General features: G+C 35.0%; 7 protein-coding genes and 1 pseudogene across 7 annotated transcripts; 3 read left to right on the top strand and 5 right to left on the bottom strand.

Annotated features, from left to right (window-relative positions):
• Positions 1–119: 119 nt before the first annotated feature.
• Positions 120–1,543, bottom strand: LOC17876485 (40S ribosomal protein S15a-1). The gene is made up of 4 exons (XM_006281250.2): positions 1,461–1,543; positions 900–1,050; positions 652–812; positions 120–501 (listed from the first exon to the last, which is right to left on the bottom strand). The coding sequence occupies exons 2-4, from the start codon at positions 1,030–1,032 to the stop codon at positions 403–405; spliced, it is 393 nt and encodes a 130-aa protein (XP_006281312.1). The 5' UTR covers positions 1,033–1,050; positions 1,461–1,543; the 3' UTR covers positions 120–402.
• A 193-nt stretch (positions 1,544–1,736) lies between these two features.
• Positions 1,737–2,376, top strand: LOC17875439 (cold-inducible RNA-binding protein). The gene is made up of 4 exons (XM_006279805.2): positions 1,737–1,795; positions 1,880–1,948; positions 2,031–2,137; positions 2,279–2,376. Exons 1-4 carry the CDS (start codon positions 1,759–1,761, stop codon positions 2,360–2,362), a joined length of 297 nt encoding a protein of 98 aa, XP_006279867.1. The 5' UTR covers positions 1,737–1,758; the 3' UTR covers positions 2,363–2,376.
• Positions 2,316–3,331, bottom strand: LOC17876690 (small RNA-binding protein 11, chloroplastic). Its single transcript, XM_023782486.1, has 4 exons — positions 3,163–3,331; positions 2,894–2,962; positions 2,656–2,762; positions 2,316–2,565 (listed from the first exon to the last, which is right to left on the bottom strand). The coding sequence occupies exons 1-4, from the start codon at positions 3,254–3,256 to the stop codon at positions 2,500–2,502; spliced, it is 336 nt and encodes a 111-aa protein (XP_023638254.1). The 5' UTR covers positions 3,257–3,331; the 3' UTR covers positions 2,316–2,499.
• Positions 3,332–3,382: 51 nt separating this feature from the next.
• LOC111828542 (probable histone H2A.7) lies at positions 3,383–4,157 on the bottom strand. The gene is made up of 2 exons (XM_023782483.1): positions 3,888–4,157; positions 3,383–3,792 (listed from the first exon to the last, which is right to left on the bottom strand). Exons 1-2 carry the CDS (start codon positions 4,095–4,097, stop codon positions 3,550–3,552), a joined length of 453 nt encoding a protein of 150 aa, XP_023638251.1. The 5' UTR covers positions 4,098–4,157; the 3' UTR covers positions 3,383–3,549.
• Positions 4,158–5,976: 1,819 nt separating this feature from the next.
• LOC17876560 (probable histone H2A.7) lies at positions 5,977–6,724 on the bottom strand. Its single transcript, XM_006281201.2, has 2 exons — positions 6,465–6,724; positions 5,977–6,371 (listed from the first exon to the last, which is right to left on the bottom strand). Exons 1-2 carry the CDS (start codon positions 6,672–6,674, stop codon positions 6,129–6,131), a joined length of 453 nt encoding a protein of 150 aa, XP_006281263.1. The 5' UTR covers positions 6,675–6,724; the 3' UTR covers positions 5,977–6,128.
• Positions 6,725–11,140: 4,416 nt separating this feature from the next.
• LOC17876062 (actin-depolymerizing factor 3) lies at positions 11,141–12,773 on the top strand. The gene is made up of 3 exons (XM_006281228.2): positions 11,141–11,255; positions 12,000–12,265; positions 12,359–12,773. The coding sequence occupies exons 1-3, from the start codon at positions 11,253–11,255 to the stop codon at positions 12,507–12,509; spliced, it is 420 nt and encodes a 139-aa protein (XP_006281290.1). The 5' UTR covers positions 11,141–11,252; the 3' UTR covers positions 12,510–12,773.
• Positions 12,774–13,407: 634 nt separating this feature from the next.
• Positions 13,408–13,921, bottom strand: LOC111829032 (annotated as a pseudogene).
• Positions 13,922–14,359: 438 nt separating this feature from the next.
• On the top strand, positions 14,360–15,811 carry LOC17874713 (actin-depolymerizing factor 4). Its single transcript, XM_006281230.2, has 3 exons — positions 14,360–14,489; positions 15,097–15,362; positions 15,456–15,811. The coding sequence occupies exons 1-3, from the start codon at positions 14,487–14,489 to the stop codon at positions 15,604–15,606; spliced, it is 420 nt and encodes a 139-aa protein (XP_006281292.1). The 5' UTR covers positions 14,360–14,486; the 3' UTR covers positions 15,607–15,811.
• Positions 15,812–15,832: the final 21 nt, after the last annotated feature.

Raw genomic sequence — 15,832 nt, 5'->3', positions numbered from 1 at the left:
AATTAGCCCATGTTAAGCAATTTCCCACAGAAACAGTTGTGTTTTAGTATTGTGTTATAAGATATGAGGAGTTCAGTAAATCAAATGAAACAAGCTATAGAAAAAGCAGGCTCATGTAGTGAAATTGGAATGTACCGATAGATAAGAAAGGATCAAGGAAAGCAAGTTCTTTTTTGTAGAAAACAGAAATTGAGGATAACTGTCTACTTTGTGAGTCTTTTAACAACTTTTGCGCAAAACCCAAAACGAACAAAATGGCATATTATCTAAGAAAACAAACACAAGAACGCATCAAAAACTCTACTATCCTCTTAACTTTGAGCTCAATCGAATTCCTCTTCTCACCAAAAGAGAAGCAAAGTATCATCACAGACAGTATGATTCTCTTCTTCAAGCTTTGATTCAGTAAAAGAATCCAAGAACCTTGCCACCAACATTCTTTCTCCTGGCTTCTTCATGGTCCATAATACCCGCAGAGGTTGTAAGAACAATGTAACCAAACTGCACAATTCAACAACTCAATGTAAGATCACTCAAGTTAACTACAGAATACAAAACATAATGACACAAGGCCACAAAACCAAAACCAATTCCAGGCACTGTACAAGGAACAAGAATTTTGTGAAAAGAGAACCAAGATTAAAGACTAACCTGTCTAGAAGGAAGAAGACGAGCAGTCCAACCTTCAATCTCCTTAACTCCAACATCAAAACGAGGACTGATGACTCCACATTTGTTTAGTCTTCCATTAAGCTCAACAACGATCTTACCAGACCTGTGGTCATCAACGTACTCAAACTCACCAATGTAACCTGCAGTCACATCAAAAACGTCACAGATGGAACAAGAACAGAAACAAAGGAAACGAAATGAGCTTTGACAATAAAAGATTAACGTACCATGCTTTTGCATGACGATCAAAAACTTGATGATCACTTTAGAAGAAGGCCTGATCATCACTTGCCTCTTCCCTCTCTTCTCAGCATTGTACATACTCTTGAGAGCATCGTTAAGCACACTGATTCTCACCATTCTTCACAAAATTTAAACCTGTAACCCAAAACAAAACAACACAAACCTGAGCTTAATCAACCTTTCAAATAGAACAAATAATACAGAAAGTACTAATAACAACACCAATATACATTTCATTAAGCTCACAACCAAACTTGATTCCTTTTTTTATCTATGCTTCAATGCAAATCTATATTGGCAGCTCAATCGAAAACAGACGAATTTGATTTCTACATTAGATCGGCTACAACAGGAACCTAACGACAGAAAGCAAAATTTCAATAGATCCAACACTATCAGTTTCGAACTCAAATATCTAGAGGAAGAGAATCATGTAAATATTTTTACAGAATTTTCACGTTGTGATTGAGCTAGAGCTGACACAAAAGCAGATCAGAGAAACCAAAGAAGGAATAAAAGCTCGAAGCTGTGGAGATATATCTAACCTTGGAATCGAAAATGGCAGCCGCTCAAACCCTCTCCTGCTAGCGTCGAAGAAATAAAGTTGAACAAGACAACTAAATACAAAGCGAATTAGGGTTTTTGCTTTTTATTGGGGCGCCTTATGAAACTTAACTGGACTGGTTAAGAGATCCGAGATTGGGCTTTATTGGGCCTTTTCTTGAAACTTCGCTAACATTGTAAACGCACCGTTTCGTTGGAGCTAAGACTAATACAGTTGTATTGAGTTCCATATTTTAAGTCTGTGTTTGGAATTCAGGTTTCTTCCTGCTTTGGGTTACGATGGCTAAGAGATACACAGCACAGCTCTTTGTGAGCAGTATGATAAATAATATTTTTCTCATCTTCACTTCAAAATATTGCAATTCAGCTTCTCATTTGGTTTCAATCCTTCCTTTTGTAGGACTCTCTGCTTACACTACAGAACAATCGCTGAGGCAACTGTTTTCGCCTTTTGGTCAGATTACAGAAGGTACATTCACAGAATCGAATGTGAAACTGCTCTGATTATGGTGTACAAACTAATTGTCTCTTGTGTATGTGTGTGTTATTAGCTCGTCTTATCAAGGACCAGCAAACACAGAGACCTAAAGGTTTCGGCTTCATCACTTTTAAGTCCGAGAATGATGCACAAAAGGCGTTAAAAGCTTTGAATGGGAAAGTGATGATCCAATTCTTCACTCGCTTTTAATATGTTTTCCTTTTGATGGAAAAATGTGGAAATTGATTGATCTGATTAGTATATAATGAATTAAGCTCCTTCATCTTGGACTAAGTTTTGCATTTGGTCATCTGTTTTCAGATTGTTGATAGCAGATTAATATTTGTGGAAGCTGCAAAGGAAGTAGAAGCACCAACTTCAAATATGAAAAGTAACCAGGGTTGAAGAAGAGAGAGACACAGTCATTACAAAAAGACACAAGGATCTTCAACAAAATCATTCAAGAGTGGTTGCATTTCCTGAGTTAAGGTAGAGCCAATAAGTGAAACAACAGGAGTTTTGAAGTTTGATTTCTATTGAGATCACTTCTGACATAAAGCTCCTTTCGGTTGAGCATATTCAACTCTGATGTTTCTGCCTTCAAGTAACTGAACAAAACGATAGCAATAACATTGTTATATGAATAGTCAAGGTTTTGTTACTATGCGTTTTATGTATTTGGTTTTGTTGTACAATACCTGATTGTTCATGGAAGCTAAGGCACTTGCAGCTGCTTCCTCTGAATGAAACAGCACAAAGCCATAACCTTTTGATTCCCCACTCTTGTGATCACATATTACTTTAACTGTTCTTTCACATCCAACAACAAATATAATAAACTCAGGAATTGCATTTGTTTATCCAAAATAGGAATACAATTGTTAATCTATAATAGGAATTTGGCACAAGGATAACAGATTTCACGGCGATTCGTACCTTCAATAACTTCACCAAACTTTTCAAACTCACACTTCAAAACAGGTTCATTAGTATCGTAAGATAGCCCTGCGTTGGTGGTATAAACAAAAAAACAGTGTTTCTTTCACGCATTTTTACAAACACATTGAGTGCACATCTTTTGTATATCGGATCGAACAAGTGTTATTGATCGTTATGGAAAACAATTGTCAAACCATATCTGTATTATCAAAAGAGACGAAATTGTGCGCTAAAAAAGAGGAATCGAGGATTGACAAAGAAATTACCTCCGACGAATAGTTTAGAACAAGACCCTCGAATTGTAAAATTTCGCAGTGGAGATGTTATGGAATTAGAACGAACCAAGAGAGAAGAGAACATTTTGTCCTTTCTTCACCACAGATAGAATTATTTTTTTGGTCAAAATAAATACAAGGGCGCGTATATGTCGATATAGTTAATTATTATTTCCCTAAATGGGCCAAAAAGATAAGAGCAAAGATGATAGAATCTATCATAAAATCTTATGATTAAGAAAAGGATTCTGAACAACCATCTAAAGACCAAATACATAAAAACTAAGACTGTAGTAAGCTTGAATTTAAAACTATATCCACCAAAAGCAGCACAACACAAACATTAAGAAAACTAAGATCACGTTTTTCGTGAATGCATTAAGCTTTCTTGGGAGACTTGACTGGTGATTTGGAGACCTTTTCCTCAGATGATTTAGTAGAAGCCGTCTTCTTAGGTAGAAGAACGGAGTTAATGTTGGGCAGAACACCACCGTGAGCAATGGTGACTCCACTCAGAAGCCTTCCCAATTCTTCATCGTTCCTTATCGCAAGAAGAAGATGCCTCGGTATGATCCTCGTCTTCTTGTTATCTCTCGCTGCGTTACCAGCAAGCTCCAAAACCTGGAAAAAAAAAAAAATCGAAATTGAGAATCAGAAAATTGAATCCTCCGAGAAAGAATTAACTGTTCAAAATTGCTAGATCTGAGTTAACTTACTTCGGCGGCGAGGTATTCGAGAACGGCGGCCATGTAAACAGGAGCACCACCACCGAGCCTCTGAGCGTAACGACCTTTCTTCAGGAAACGGGTGATTCTTCCCACCGGGAACTGGAGACCGGCTTTGATCGATTTCGAAACTGATTTGGCCTTTGGACCGCCGGCTTTTCTTCCTCCGAAAGCTTTCTTCACTTTTCCGGTGGCTTCCATTGTTACTTACACTTACCGATTACTGAATCTACTTTAGTGTTTGGAGAGTTTGGAGATTTGTGATTTAAAGTTTAAGGTACTCTGTATGGTTGTTTTATAGGTGAGAGGGAAAAATAAGAGAGGTAGTTTTGTCCGTTGGATTTACCGCTATCGACGGCGGATGTTAAACGTAACACGATCCCCGTCTCTATGTATTAGCCAATGAGAAGCGTTTTGTGGTTTTTGAAAACGCGCCAGTTTTTTGTCTGTATTTTTAAGTTTTTTGGTTAATTAATTTACAAAATTTGCGCTATTGTTTTGTAAATTAATGGTAGATCAGATACATTTTATTTTTATGGTAAAAAATCATGATTATATTGACTGATAGATGTGTAAGATAATAGAACACTAGGTTTTACATTGTTAATCATATATTCTTTATTGTGCAACAACATGATAGTTCATCTTTTCAATTGAATGAACGATATTGTGAGGTCATAAAATAGCATATGAGAAATCTAATCTAAAATGTATGGACATGTTTTAGCAGTAAATTCAAAGGCCTGTAACAACCTCCGAATCATGGAAGACTTTATTAACTTTGTTTCTGGAAAATATTTTGAAAAGAAAACCTAATTCGCAAATAAGTAACGACTTCAAGAATTATGGAATGTTTAATTTATGCTAATCTAGTTATTGTACAAAGATATTGTAATGTACAAAGTCATAATGGAGTTGATTAAAAATACTAACATTGAATAGATAAGATTATTAAAACATTTAACTGTTACTTAGAGAAATTGTAGGATATAAAACAAGTTTGGAAACCAAACACGTAACCTAAAAAGGTTTAAACGCTGGATTTAACCTACATGTTTGTTTTTCATTATAACATATGATCATCAATACATAGTATGAATTGTTTTCTAGTCAGAGTATTTTTTTGGCTCTCTCTGTTTGTTTGTTTATCTAAGAGTCGATACAAAACTTAGCTGAGAACATAAATTATTGAACCAGTCAACGATAAAAGAATGTTGAATTCGAAAAGGAGACATATCTTATGTTGTCGGAATAATAATTAGTCCTAAAGGAAGATTAAGTAATTATCACGAGAAGTCCATAACGAGGAATGTCATTTTGTAGATGTAGATATGAGCCTTTTGAGTGCCGGCATAAAGGCCTCTAGTGTTAAGGGTGTTATCAAGAATCATCAAATCTCAAAGGAAGTAAGGTTTTTAGTTCATTCGATCTGACCTAAAAATACGTCAGCCTAAATGCTATTGAAACAATGGTTCAACAAAAGCTTTCTAGTCGATTGAGAAATAGGGAAATACGATCAAGAACAAAGAGAAATGCTTCTGCCTAGCTAGTAAAAGAAAGGCAAATATCGGGCACTCTATCAACTGTTTTAGACTTTCTCAAAGATTTAGTGATATTCCAATAACAAAAGGTCCAAAACACCTAAAATATTTGGACATCTTTGAAGATATACTCATATACATCGAGTTTGTGTAGAGACATGTTGTGTTCTATCCTACCACATGTTATCGGAAACATTAACGTGGTATCCGTATAGGAATTTTGTACAAGACTAACAGATTTCAATTGGCGATTCATAGCTTCACCAAACTCACTCTTCAACACAGGCTCATTGGTATCATAAGATAGCCCTGCAACTCGTTGTTTCTTCACGCATTTGCACAAACACATTGAGTGCACAATTTATTGTATCTTGTATCTCTGATAGAACAAGTGCTATTGATCACTATGGACGCTACTGCATAGCAATGTTCTAGAATTACAACGAACAAAGAGAGAGGAGAACAGATATATTTTCTTGACCACATTGAGAATTATCTCTGCGAATAAAAGAATTATTTCGCTAATTGGGCCAGAGTGATTAAGGACAAAGCAGATAGGATCTTATAATCAGGAAATGGATTTTGAACAAACATCTAACAACAAAATACATAAAAACTAAGATTAAAAAGCTTGAATTTAACTACATCCACCAAAGCCCAACACAAACATAAGATCTCGTTCGCAAAGATTTTAAGCTTTCTTGGGAGACTTGACTGGTGATTTGGAGACCTTTTCCTCAGTTGATTTAGTAGAAGCCGTCTTCTTAGGGAGAAGAACGGAGTGAATGTTAGGCAAAACACCACCGTGAGCAATCGTAACTCCACTCAGAAGCCTTCCCAGTTCTTCATCGTTCCTTATCGCAAGAAGAAGATGCCTCGGTATGATCCTCGTCTTCTTGTTGTCTCTCGCTGCGTTACCAGCAAGCTCCAGAACCTGAAATATACATTAAAAAAACCTCAAAATTAGAAAATTGAATCCTCCGAGACAAGATTAACTGTTAAAATTGTAAGATCTGAGTTTACTTACTTCGGCGGCGAGGTACTCGAGCACGGCGGCCATGTAAACCGGTGCACCACCACCGAGTCTCTGAGCGTATCGTCCTTTCTTCAGGAAACGAGTGATTCTTCCTACAGGGAACTGGAGACCAGCTTTGATCGATTTCGAAACCGATTTGGTCTTTGGACCGCCGGGTTTCCTACCTCCGAAAGCTTTCTTCACTTTGCCGGTGGATTCCATTGTTACTTACACTTATTGATTACAGAAATCTAATTGAAATGTTTGGAGAAAATTTGGAGATTTGTGATTTACAGATGAAGGTACTCTCTATGGTTTTATAGGGGAGAGGAAAAGAGAAGAGAGAGGTTTCCATCCGTTAGATTGAATACTTTCGACGGTGACTGTTAAATGTAACACGATCCGCGTCTCTATGGATTAGCCAATGAGAGGCGTTTTATGATTTTCGGAAAGGCGCCAGTTTTTTTGTCTGCATTTTTCTAGTATTTGTTATTTTAGTATTATTGGGGAATTAATTTACAAAATTTTGAAAGGGTAGATCAGTAACATTTAAATTATCTAATCAGAAATATAAAGAAATTCTTACTAATTTTTTTCATGATACTTTTTCTCAAAACTAACATTTTTTGTTATTTTCATTTTTGATTTTAATTTTTAATGGTCATTTTACTCAAACTTGAAAATTATTTAAGTCAATGAAATGAAAAATTAAATTTTCCGCAATTTTATATTCTGGGGATTTTTAAAAAGATTTACAAGAATTTTTGAAAAATTTACAAGGGTTTTTAAACAGTTTTCTAAAGATTTGCAATGGTTTTTAAAGGATTTAAAAATTTATAAAGGTTTTTGAATGATTTTTTAAAGATTTAGAAGTTTATAACGGTTTTTAAAGGGTTTTTAAATGGTTTACAGGGGTTTTATAAGGTTTTTAAAATATTTACAAGGTTTTTAAGAAATTGCAGGAAAGTTCTGGCAGCAAAATTTTGATTGAAAAAGTTTTGACGAAATTTTTTTTGGCGGGAAATTTTGGTAAAATTTTTTTGAAAGAAATATTTCTGTCTTTGGAAAAAATATTCTTTTCTTTGAAAGAAATATTCCGTTATTTGAAAGGAATATTCTGTTCTCCATAATGAACTCTACTAAAAGAAGATAATTTGTCATTTTGTATTTTAAAAAGGGTATTTTTTAAAATAGACAGCAAAATATGATAATTTTGCAAAAATGTATGGTGAAAATGAGTTGACAAAAAAAAAAGTATGGTGAAAATGTTATTTTTGCTAGTTCCTCTAAAATCTAAGATTATAGAACACAAGGTGCTACATTGTTAATCTTTCTTTTTTCTTTTTTTTTTTAATGGAAATCTATAATCTTTCTTTTTTCTTATGGTTACATAGTTCATCTTTCAATTGTATGAAGTATAAACGATATTGTGAAGTCATAATTCGAAGAGCATATGAGAGAAATCAATTTTAAAATTGAACACGTTTTAGTAGTAAATTCAAAGCTTGTAGCAACTTCCGAAATCATGGAAGATTAATTAACTATGCTTCTCGAAAATATAGTAAAAAGAAAACCTAATTCACAAATAAATCAAAAACTTGAAGTATTATGGATCGGAATGTATAAATTATGCTTTATCTAGTTATTGTATAACGATATTATTTTTTAGGTAAGAAGATATTGTAATGGAGTTGCTAAGTTATTAAAATTACTAGAGATTAGAAATTAAACAAGAGATGAGATTACTAAAACATTTGGATTGATACTTAAAAGGAAATTATAGGATCTAAAAACAACTTAGTAAACAAAATACATAAAACCTAAAAAGATTTTAACGCTGGATATTTTTATTATCATATACATTCACCAAAGCCTAACTATGAGTACCCAAAGAAACGCATTAAAACGGTGAATGAGAATTAACTTTAAAAGAAGACATTTCAAGCTTTCTTGCGAGACTCAGCTGGTGATTTAGGAGCCTTCTCTTCGGTTGATTTCGTAGCAGTCTGCTAAGGCAGAAGACAGAGTGAATGTTCGGCAAAACACCACCTTGGACAATCGTGGCTCCACTCAAAAGCCTTTCCAATTCTTCATCGTTCCGAATCGCTAGAAGAAGATGCCTCGGATTCGTAAAATTATGTATTTTAATCAGATTATTAAGTTTATGTTAGAGATGAGTTATGAACTATATCATGTTGAAACCGTGTAACAAAAAAAAAAAAACTATATCATGTTGATTTCATTACTAGTGTTTACACTATTTATTGAATTGGTTATGTTGTCAAAGTGAGATTTGATTTGAAATGGATTAGGAGAGTTAAGTCTTTTCTCATTTCCATTTAAAGAGGTAAGTCTTAACATTTGTTCTTTTGTGAACTAGTGTTATCATTTTCAAAGAAAAGTTCTTAAAACGTTTTCACCCGATATCGCTTCGGTGTGACATCCATAGCAAATAGTTTTAACATAGTATCTCTAGTGTTAAAATTCTTAAATGTCCAACAAGATGTTGATTATTTGGTTCATATATCTTAAGAGTCTCAAAGCAAAGGTAACGACGGACATCCAACTCAAAATGATTTGATAGAAGATATATGGTTTATGCCCATAATATTCTAGTGTTGGTCTTGGAATTCTTGATAGTTGACACTATAACCTACATGATTGTTTTAAAATATAACAAGTGATCAATACATATATGGTATGAATGTATTTTATAGGCAGTGTATGTTTTGGCTATATTTGTTTGTTTGTTTGTTTGTTTATCTAAGAGTTGACACAAAACTTATAGTTGAGAACATAAATTATTGAACCAGTCAGCGATAAAAGAATGTTGAACTCGAAAAGGAGATCTTGTGTTGTCGGAGTAACAATTACTGCTAATGGAAGGCCAAGTAATTATCACGAAAGGTCCATTCCATAATAAGACAAAGAAAGCCATTTTGTATAAATGTAAGCCTTTAAGTGTACGTACCGGCATAAGGGCCATCTAATAGTCTAATGTTAACGGTGTAATCAAGAATCTCAAATCTCGAAGGAAGTAATGCTTTCGTTTCGTTCAATTGATTTGACAAAACACACATCACACATGTGGTGACGTACATCAGCCTAATTGCTATTGAAACAATGGTTCGACAAGAGCTTAATTTGTATTCGAGAAATAGGCAAATACGATCAAGAAACTAGCTAAGACATATCCAAAAGACATGCTTCTGTCTATTAACAAAAAGGACATGATCGGGCACTCTTAACAGTTGTTTTAGACTTTCTCAAAGAGCCAAGCCATAATCCAATATCAATCGGCGGTCAAAAACACCTAGAAATTTTGGACATCTTTGAAGATACACATCGAGTTCGTGTAGAGACATGTTATGTTCTCTCTTGTAATATGTTATCGGAAACATTAACGTGGCATGCTTTGTCGTATAGTTTTGAAAACATATGTATGCTTTGTAGTTTAGTTTCGAAAAACATTAGTTGATATCATCTCCCTTTATAGTTTTTGGAGGAATCATTGCATATATTCCACGTGGCTTTTGTGAATGGAATATTCCAGCTCGACTAAGCTGGCCTCCATCACCGGCTATGATGATAGTTGAGAGCCTAAAAGTGGAGCCAACATGAGATGCCCATCAGAGAGCCATATGCGTCTTCGACCTTTCATTCTATATTCTTTCCTTTATAAGATAAGTACTAACTAATCTTTTCTTACTTTCTTAACGACGAATTAATAAAGTGTTGATCTATACTTAATGGATCATCATTCATCAAACCTATCTCTTAAGAATTTTTGCTTCCGTGACTACTGACTACAAACAATATTTCATTTCCATATATTCGGAACTTCGAAGATCTTTGGACAATTTTAAACTGAGTGTATCCAAGACAATTTGTATTAAAAAGTGAGATTGTACTTATTTATATGTGATTTTTTATTTGTGAAACAATAGGTTGGCAATTTGGCATGAATAATTAAACTGATCAACATCAGAATTTTGAACATACCTATCATCTTTTACCAAAAACAAACATATCTTTTTTTTTTTCTTTTGTAAACCTAAAAAAAAAACATATCTATCATTTAGTAATATAGTACTTTCTTCTAAATCAAGTAATAGTAAATATAAATTCTTATTTAGTTAATTTTTACGGAAAACATTATATATAATACATCAGAAGTTTGAATCAAAAAAGAATGTAAATATATCAAAGGAAAAAGTAAACATAGTTATTACAATAAATATAGTAGTTTTTTTTGTGGCATAAAAAAATGTTCGACAATTAATTTGTTATAAATTTCACATATGCATACTGTTTATTTTGTTATTATTACATCTTACTTCTAAGCAAAAACATTTACAATATAGTTATTATATCATGCTTTCACATAAACATGTTTGCTTACAAATTATACATACAATAAAAATAACAACAAAAATTTCATAGGATTATAGGAACATTTGTGATATATTTTATAGATTGTTAACCATTACTAGGAAAAATTATCACATTTAGGTTGTTGAAGTCTTGAAAATATAATATATTAATTAAATCAAGATTTATATCTAAAATATTAAAAAGAATGATTTATGTGATATATGATGCTTTTTATGGGCCTATGTAATAAATAAAGCAAATTAAAACGCTTACACACATGTTTATTCGGACTAAAGCGTCCGCATAAAGCTGAGGGAAAGAAAGAGAGAAGACTCACACACCACCGAAGAAAGAAAACACAAAAGACTCCTCCTGCTTCCTTCCTCTCTGCGATAATTTTCTCTGAAACTTAAGCTTGATTCAGCCATGGTGAGCTCAATTTTGTTTTCCTTTTATCTCGCACATGTCTCTCTATCTCTGTTTTTTTGGTTGCTTGATTTGAAGTGCGCTTCTCGATTCGATTTCCATTTCGTCTTGGATTTTCAGTTCTTCAGATTTCTAGTTCTCGCCCAAAGTTCTATATGAGTAGATCTGGATTTGGTGGTTTTAGATCTCTGAGATTTTGGATTTGTATGGTCGAAGGAACTGATCTAGGATAGGAATCGGATGATTAACACTACGATTCTACTGTGCTTTAATTGGTTTTGAAAATCATGAAAAATCTGGGATTTCATGTATCTTTTTCCTTTGAACTTCATCTGAGTTTTGGGTTTCGTCTATCGTTAGTTGAGCTATTTATCAGTGACAATTTTGTATTGGAATGATATTTTCTCGCTTCTCTGGAGTGTTAATTGTTCATTTTAGTTGTGTTTTGATTCCGTTGATGGATGGTGTGCGATTTCATTTTGTTATACTTAGTCCTACGATTCTGTCATATTTGATATCATGATAGCTCTACACCTTGAAGTTACTTGCGGCCTTCTTTTGATATAGACACTACCAAGATCTGTACACGGTTTCATTACTTGTTACTAGATATGCTTAGTTTCTGCACTGAGCTAGTTTTGGATTAAAGGTCTCAGTCAGACCATATGGATGTGGAGTCTACTAGTGTATGTATTTTGAATAGAGAGTTGTATCTGAATGTTCTTTGTTTTTTTGAATTGGTAACAGGCTAATGCAGCATCAGGAATGGCAGTCCACGATGACTGCAAGCTGAAATTTATGGAACTGAAGACGAAAAGGTCATACCGTTACATTGTTTACAAGATTGAGGAGCAGCAGAAACAAGTGATTGTTGAGAAAATCGGTGAGCCTGCTGAAACCCATGAAGACCTTGCAGCAAGTCTTCCAGCTCACGAATGCCGTTATGCTGTTTTCGATTTTGATTTTCTCACCGCAGAGGATGTCCCTAAGAGCAGGATTTTCTTCGTAGCATGGTAACTAGCTAACTAAGATCTTTCTGCTAAACCTGTCTATCTTGCTTCACCTTCGTTTCATAAGTATCTCTTGTTGTTTTCGTTTCTGCCAAGGTCTCCGGACACAGCCAGAGTGAGAAGCAAGATGATCTATGCAAGCTCTAAGGACAGGTTCAAGAGAGAACTAGACGGAATTCAGATTGAGCTTCAGGCAACCGATCCAACCGAGATGGATCTTGATGTTTTCAAAAGCCGAGCCAATTGATGAAGAAATTCCCCAAAAATTGCGGTTGAATCAGACTTTTTTCGTAATATTACCCAGTGATGCTTCTTCTTAAAGTTTGCTGTGACGGTACCAACCAAAACAGCTTCATTTTATCGGTCTTTGGTCTTTGTCTTTGATTTCTTTTGTTGGGTCCTTGTCTCCTTGATAGTGTTTTGTCTTAAAACTTAAGAAATCTGGCTTGTGCTCTTTTACCATTGTGGAAGAAACTCGAACCCTTTATCAAACAAGAATCCTATTGGCACATCTTCTTCTTCACATATATATATGAAACTGATAATCCAGGGATTTAAAAACTTAATATGGCAGAATACATAAATTATGAAACCGTAAAATAATATTTTAGAAGTTTTATATGCAACACTCCATACATTTCCGAAAATAAGACCTGTGAGCATTGAGCAATGCGACTGTTTAGGGTTAAAGGGATTAGTAAGATTAGTCTCAAGAACGAGAAGATTTGCGTAATCGTGCCTGCTCCAACATGACCTCAAAACATAAGAATTCTTAATTGACACTTTTGATTATTTGGAGATAGATCCAACCATTGGCTGTTGTCCATTGCTCTTTCTACGCAAAGCCTTCAACTGTCAAATCATGTCGACTTATCGAATTTGAGTAAAATATAATTTGTCAGAATATATTTTTATTTCCCACAGTGTTTTTATAATTATTTTGCTGATAAATCTTTGGTCGCAATACTGATGAAGCAATTAAATCAAGAAATTTAAATCATGCCCTCTCTATAGATAGATGATGTTTTATGAGTTAATTATAAATAAGGCACTTTTCTTAACATATCCTTTCGTTTTAGGTATTTTCAACAGTTCTTTCTAAATTAGGTACTCAACCAGTGTAAAAAGTCTGTTCTACCCTCTTCTCAGATGATGTTAGTTGATCACAATCCTCGGCGATTAAGGAAAGAAAAAATTAAAGAAAATTGTGTAATAATCCCCAAACTAATTAAGGGAATTACCATCCACCGCTTCCACCTCCGTATCCTCCTCATTCACCACCACCGTATCCTCTTCCTCTTCCTTCACGTCTTCTACCACTGTTGTATCCTCCGCCGCCACCTCCTCTCGAGTAACCACCTCCGCCACCACCACCGCTGTATCCTCTCTCGCGTTTTCCACCGCCACCGCCGTATCCACCGCCTCCTCCGTTGTAACCACTACCGCCTCCGCTGCGGTATCCACGCCACCACCTCTACGGCTGCCTCCGCCACCGCTTCCTCGTGATTAAGCCTCGTTGACGGTGATGTTATGTCTATCGAGCTCTTGTCCGTTCATTCCTTCAATCGCATTCTTCATTGATTTCTCATCTTTGAAAGTCACGAATACGAATCTCCTTGGCCTTCCGTTTTCACGGTCGTTGATAATCGATTGAACCAAAGAGAAAACAAATCAAATCAGCAACACTATCTAACGAAGTTGAACAAACACAATACAAAAATTGAAACAGACTGTAATAGATGGCAAACTGTTTAAAATTGGTTTGGGTTGATTAAGTTGCTATTAGGGTATAGTTTTATCTTTTTACAGACTCGTGATACACCATGGCTTGATGTTTGTGTGTAGGTGACAAGAAGGACAAAAATGTCATGAACAGGAGATTTTTGCTGAGCTGTACGTGACTACTGTATTGAGGTCCTTCTTCGAAAGAAAGGAATCGAAAAGTGCCCACTCTGGTAATATTCCCATGTTTTATTATATGTTGACCAAAGGAAGAATAATATGCTTACCATTATTATTGGAATACGGAGAAAATAAATAAATAAACAAAAAAGGAGATTGAGGTTCTCTCTATATATTCGGAGTATAGCTTCCAAATAACGCTGAAGAAAGTAGAAAAGAGAGGAAGAAGCAAAAGAGTCATATTCCAAGAAATAAAAAACATCATTCTTCTCTGCGTCTCCTTCACCCCGAAATTGTCTCTTGACAACGTTTTGATTCAGCCATGGTGATTCTCTATTTTCTTCTTCTTTATCTTTTCTTCTCTCTATTTTGCTTGTTTACCAGCTCTTCAATTTTAAGCTCGCTTCACGAATTTTTGTTTTTTGTCTCACTGGATCTGGGAAATGGATTTGTTTTCTCTGATTAGATCTTTGAGATTTTTTGTTTATGTGATCGGTGGTACTGTGATCTAAGCTAGATTTTTTTTTTTTTGAATAAAATATGACGAACAAGTTTCCCAACTCTGTTGTGCTTCTCTCTAGTTATACACTCGAAATCATGGAGAATCTGCAACTTCATGGCCATTTCTACGCATATATGAACGTTTCTTCAATAATATGCGTTTGTTTGATGTATCAGGCTTGTTGCAATCGTTGTCTCTCATTTCTCTTGATGATTCTAGTTGCAACTGAAGTATAGATCGTAACTCTAGATCAAGAGAAAGAGTTTTTGTGTTGAGTAATCTAGTTTTAGAGGTTTTAGGAAAGACTCCTAAATCAGGGATCACTGGTTTTTAGCATTGTGGTGGATGTATAATTTACACGCCTAGCTTTGCAGGATCTGGAAAATGCTATATGAATATAAATGTTTTGTTGTTCTGGTATTGAATACAGGCTAATGCGGCGTCGGGAATGGCGGTCCATGATGACTGCAAGCTTAGATTTCTGGAACTGAAGGCGAAAAGGACACACCGTTTCATTGTCTACAAGATCGAGGAGAAGCAGAAGCAAGTGATTGTCGAGAAAGTTGGTGAACCTATTCAAACTTACGACGACTTCGCTGCAAGTCTTCCAGCTGAAGAATGCCGATACGCCATTTATGATTTCGACTTTGTCACTGCCGAGAATTGCCAGAAGAGCAAGATTTTCTTCATTGCATGGTAACATTATTTCTCGTTTCTCCCATTCTTATTATCTGCTAAAAGCATGTAACCTCAGTTCTCCATTCTTACCCCTTGTTGTTTTTCCCGAAGGTGTCCGGACGTTGCAAAGGTGAGAAGCAAGATGATCTATGCGAGCTCCAAGGACAGGTTCAAGCGTGAACTTGACGGAATTCAAGTGGAGCTTCAGGCAACAGATCCAACTGAGATGGATCTTGATGTTTTGAAAAGCCGCGTCAACTAAAAAAGAAACTCTCTTTGAATAAGCTTTCGATCATATTCGACTATTCTGAAATGGTGTTTTCAATTCTCTTACAGTTTCTTGTGACTGTGAGAAAAACATAACACCCTTCATTCTATCTGTCTGGTCTGTTTTCTGTGTCTATGTTACCTTACAGTGTTTCATCTAAATTCAAAATTATCGCAAGGTTCGTCCTGTGTTTGCTTCCTCTTTGTTTCAACTCTACCAA

This window comes from Capsella rubella, unplaced genomic scaffold (assembly GCF_000375325.1).
Source record: "Capsella rubella cultivar Monte Gargano unplaced genomic scaffold, Caprub1_0 scaffold_8, whole genome shotgun sequence".
Taxonomy (NCBI): Eukaryota; Viridiplantae; Streptophyta; class Magnoliopsida; order Brassicales; family Brassicaceae; genus Capsella; species Capsella rubella.
The sequence above is the reverse complement of the archived record's forward strand: the minus strand, read 5'-3'. Positions and strand labels throughout refer to the sequence as shown.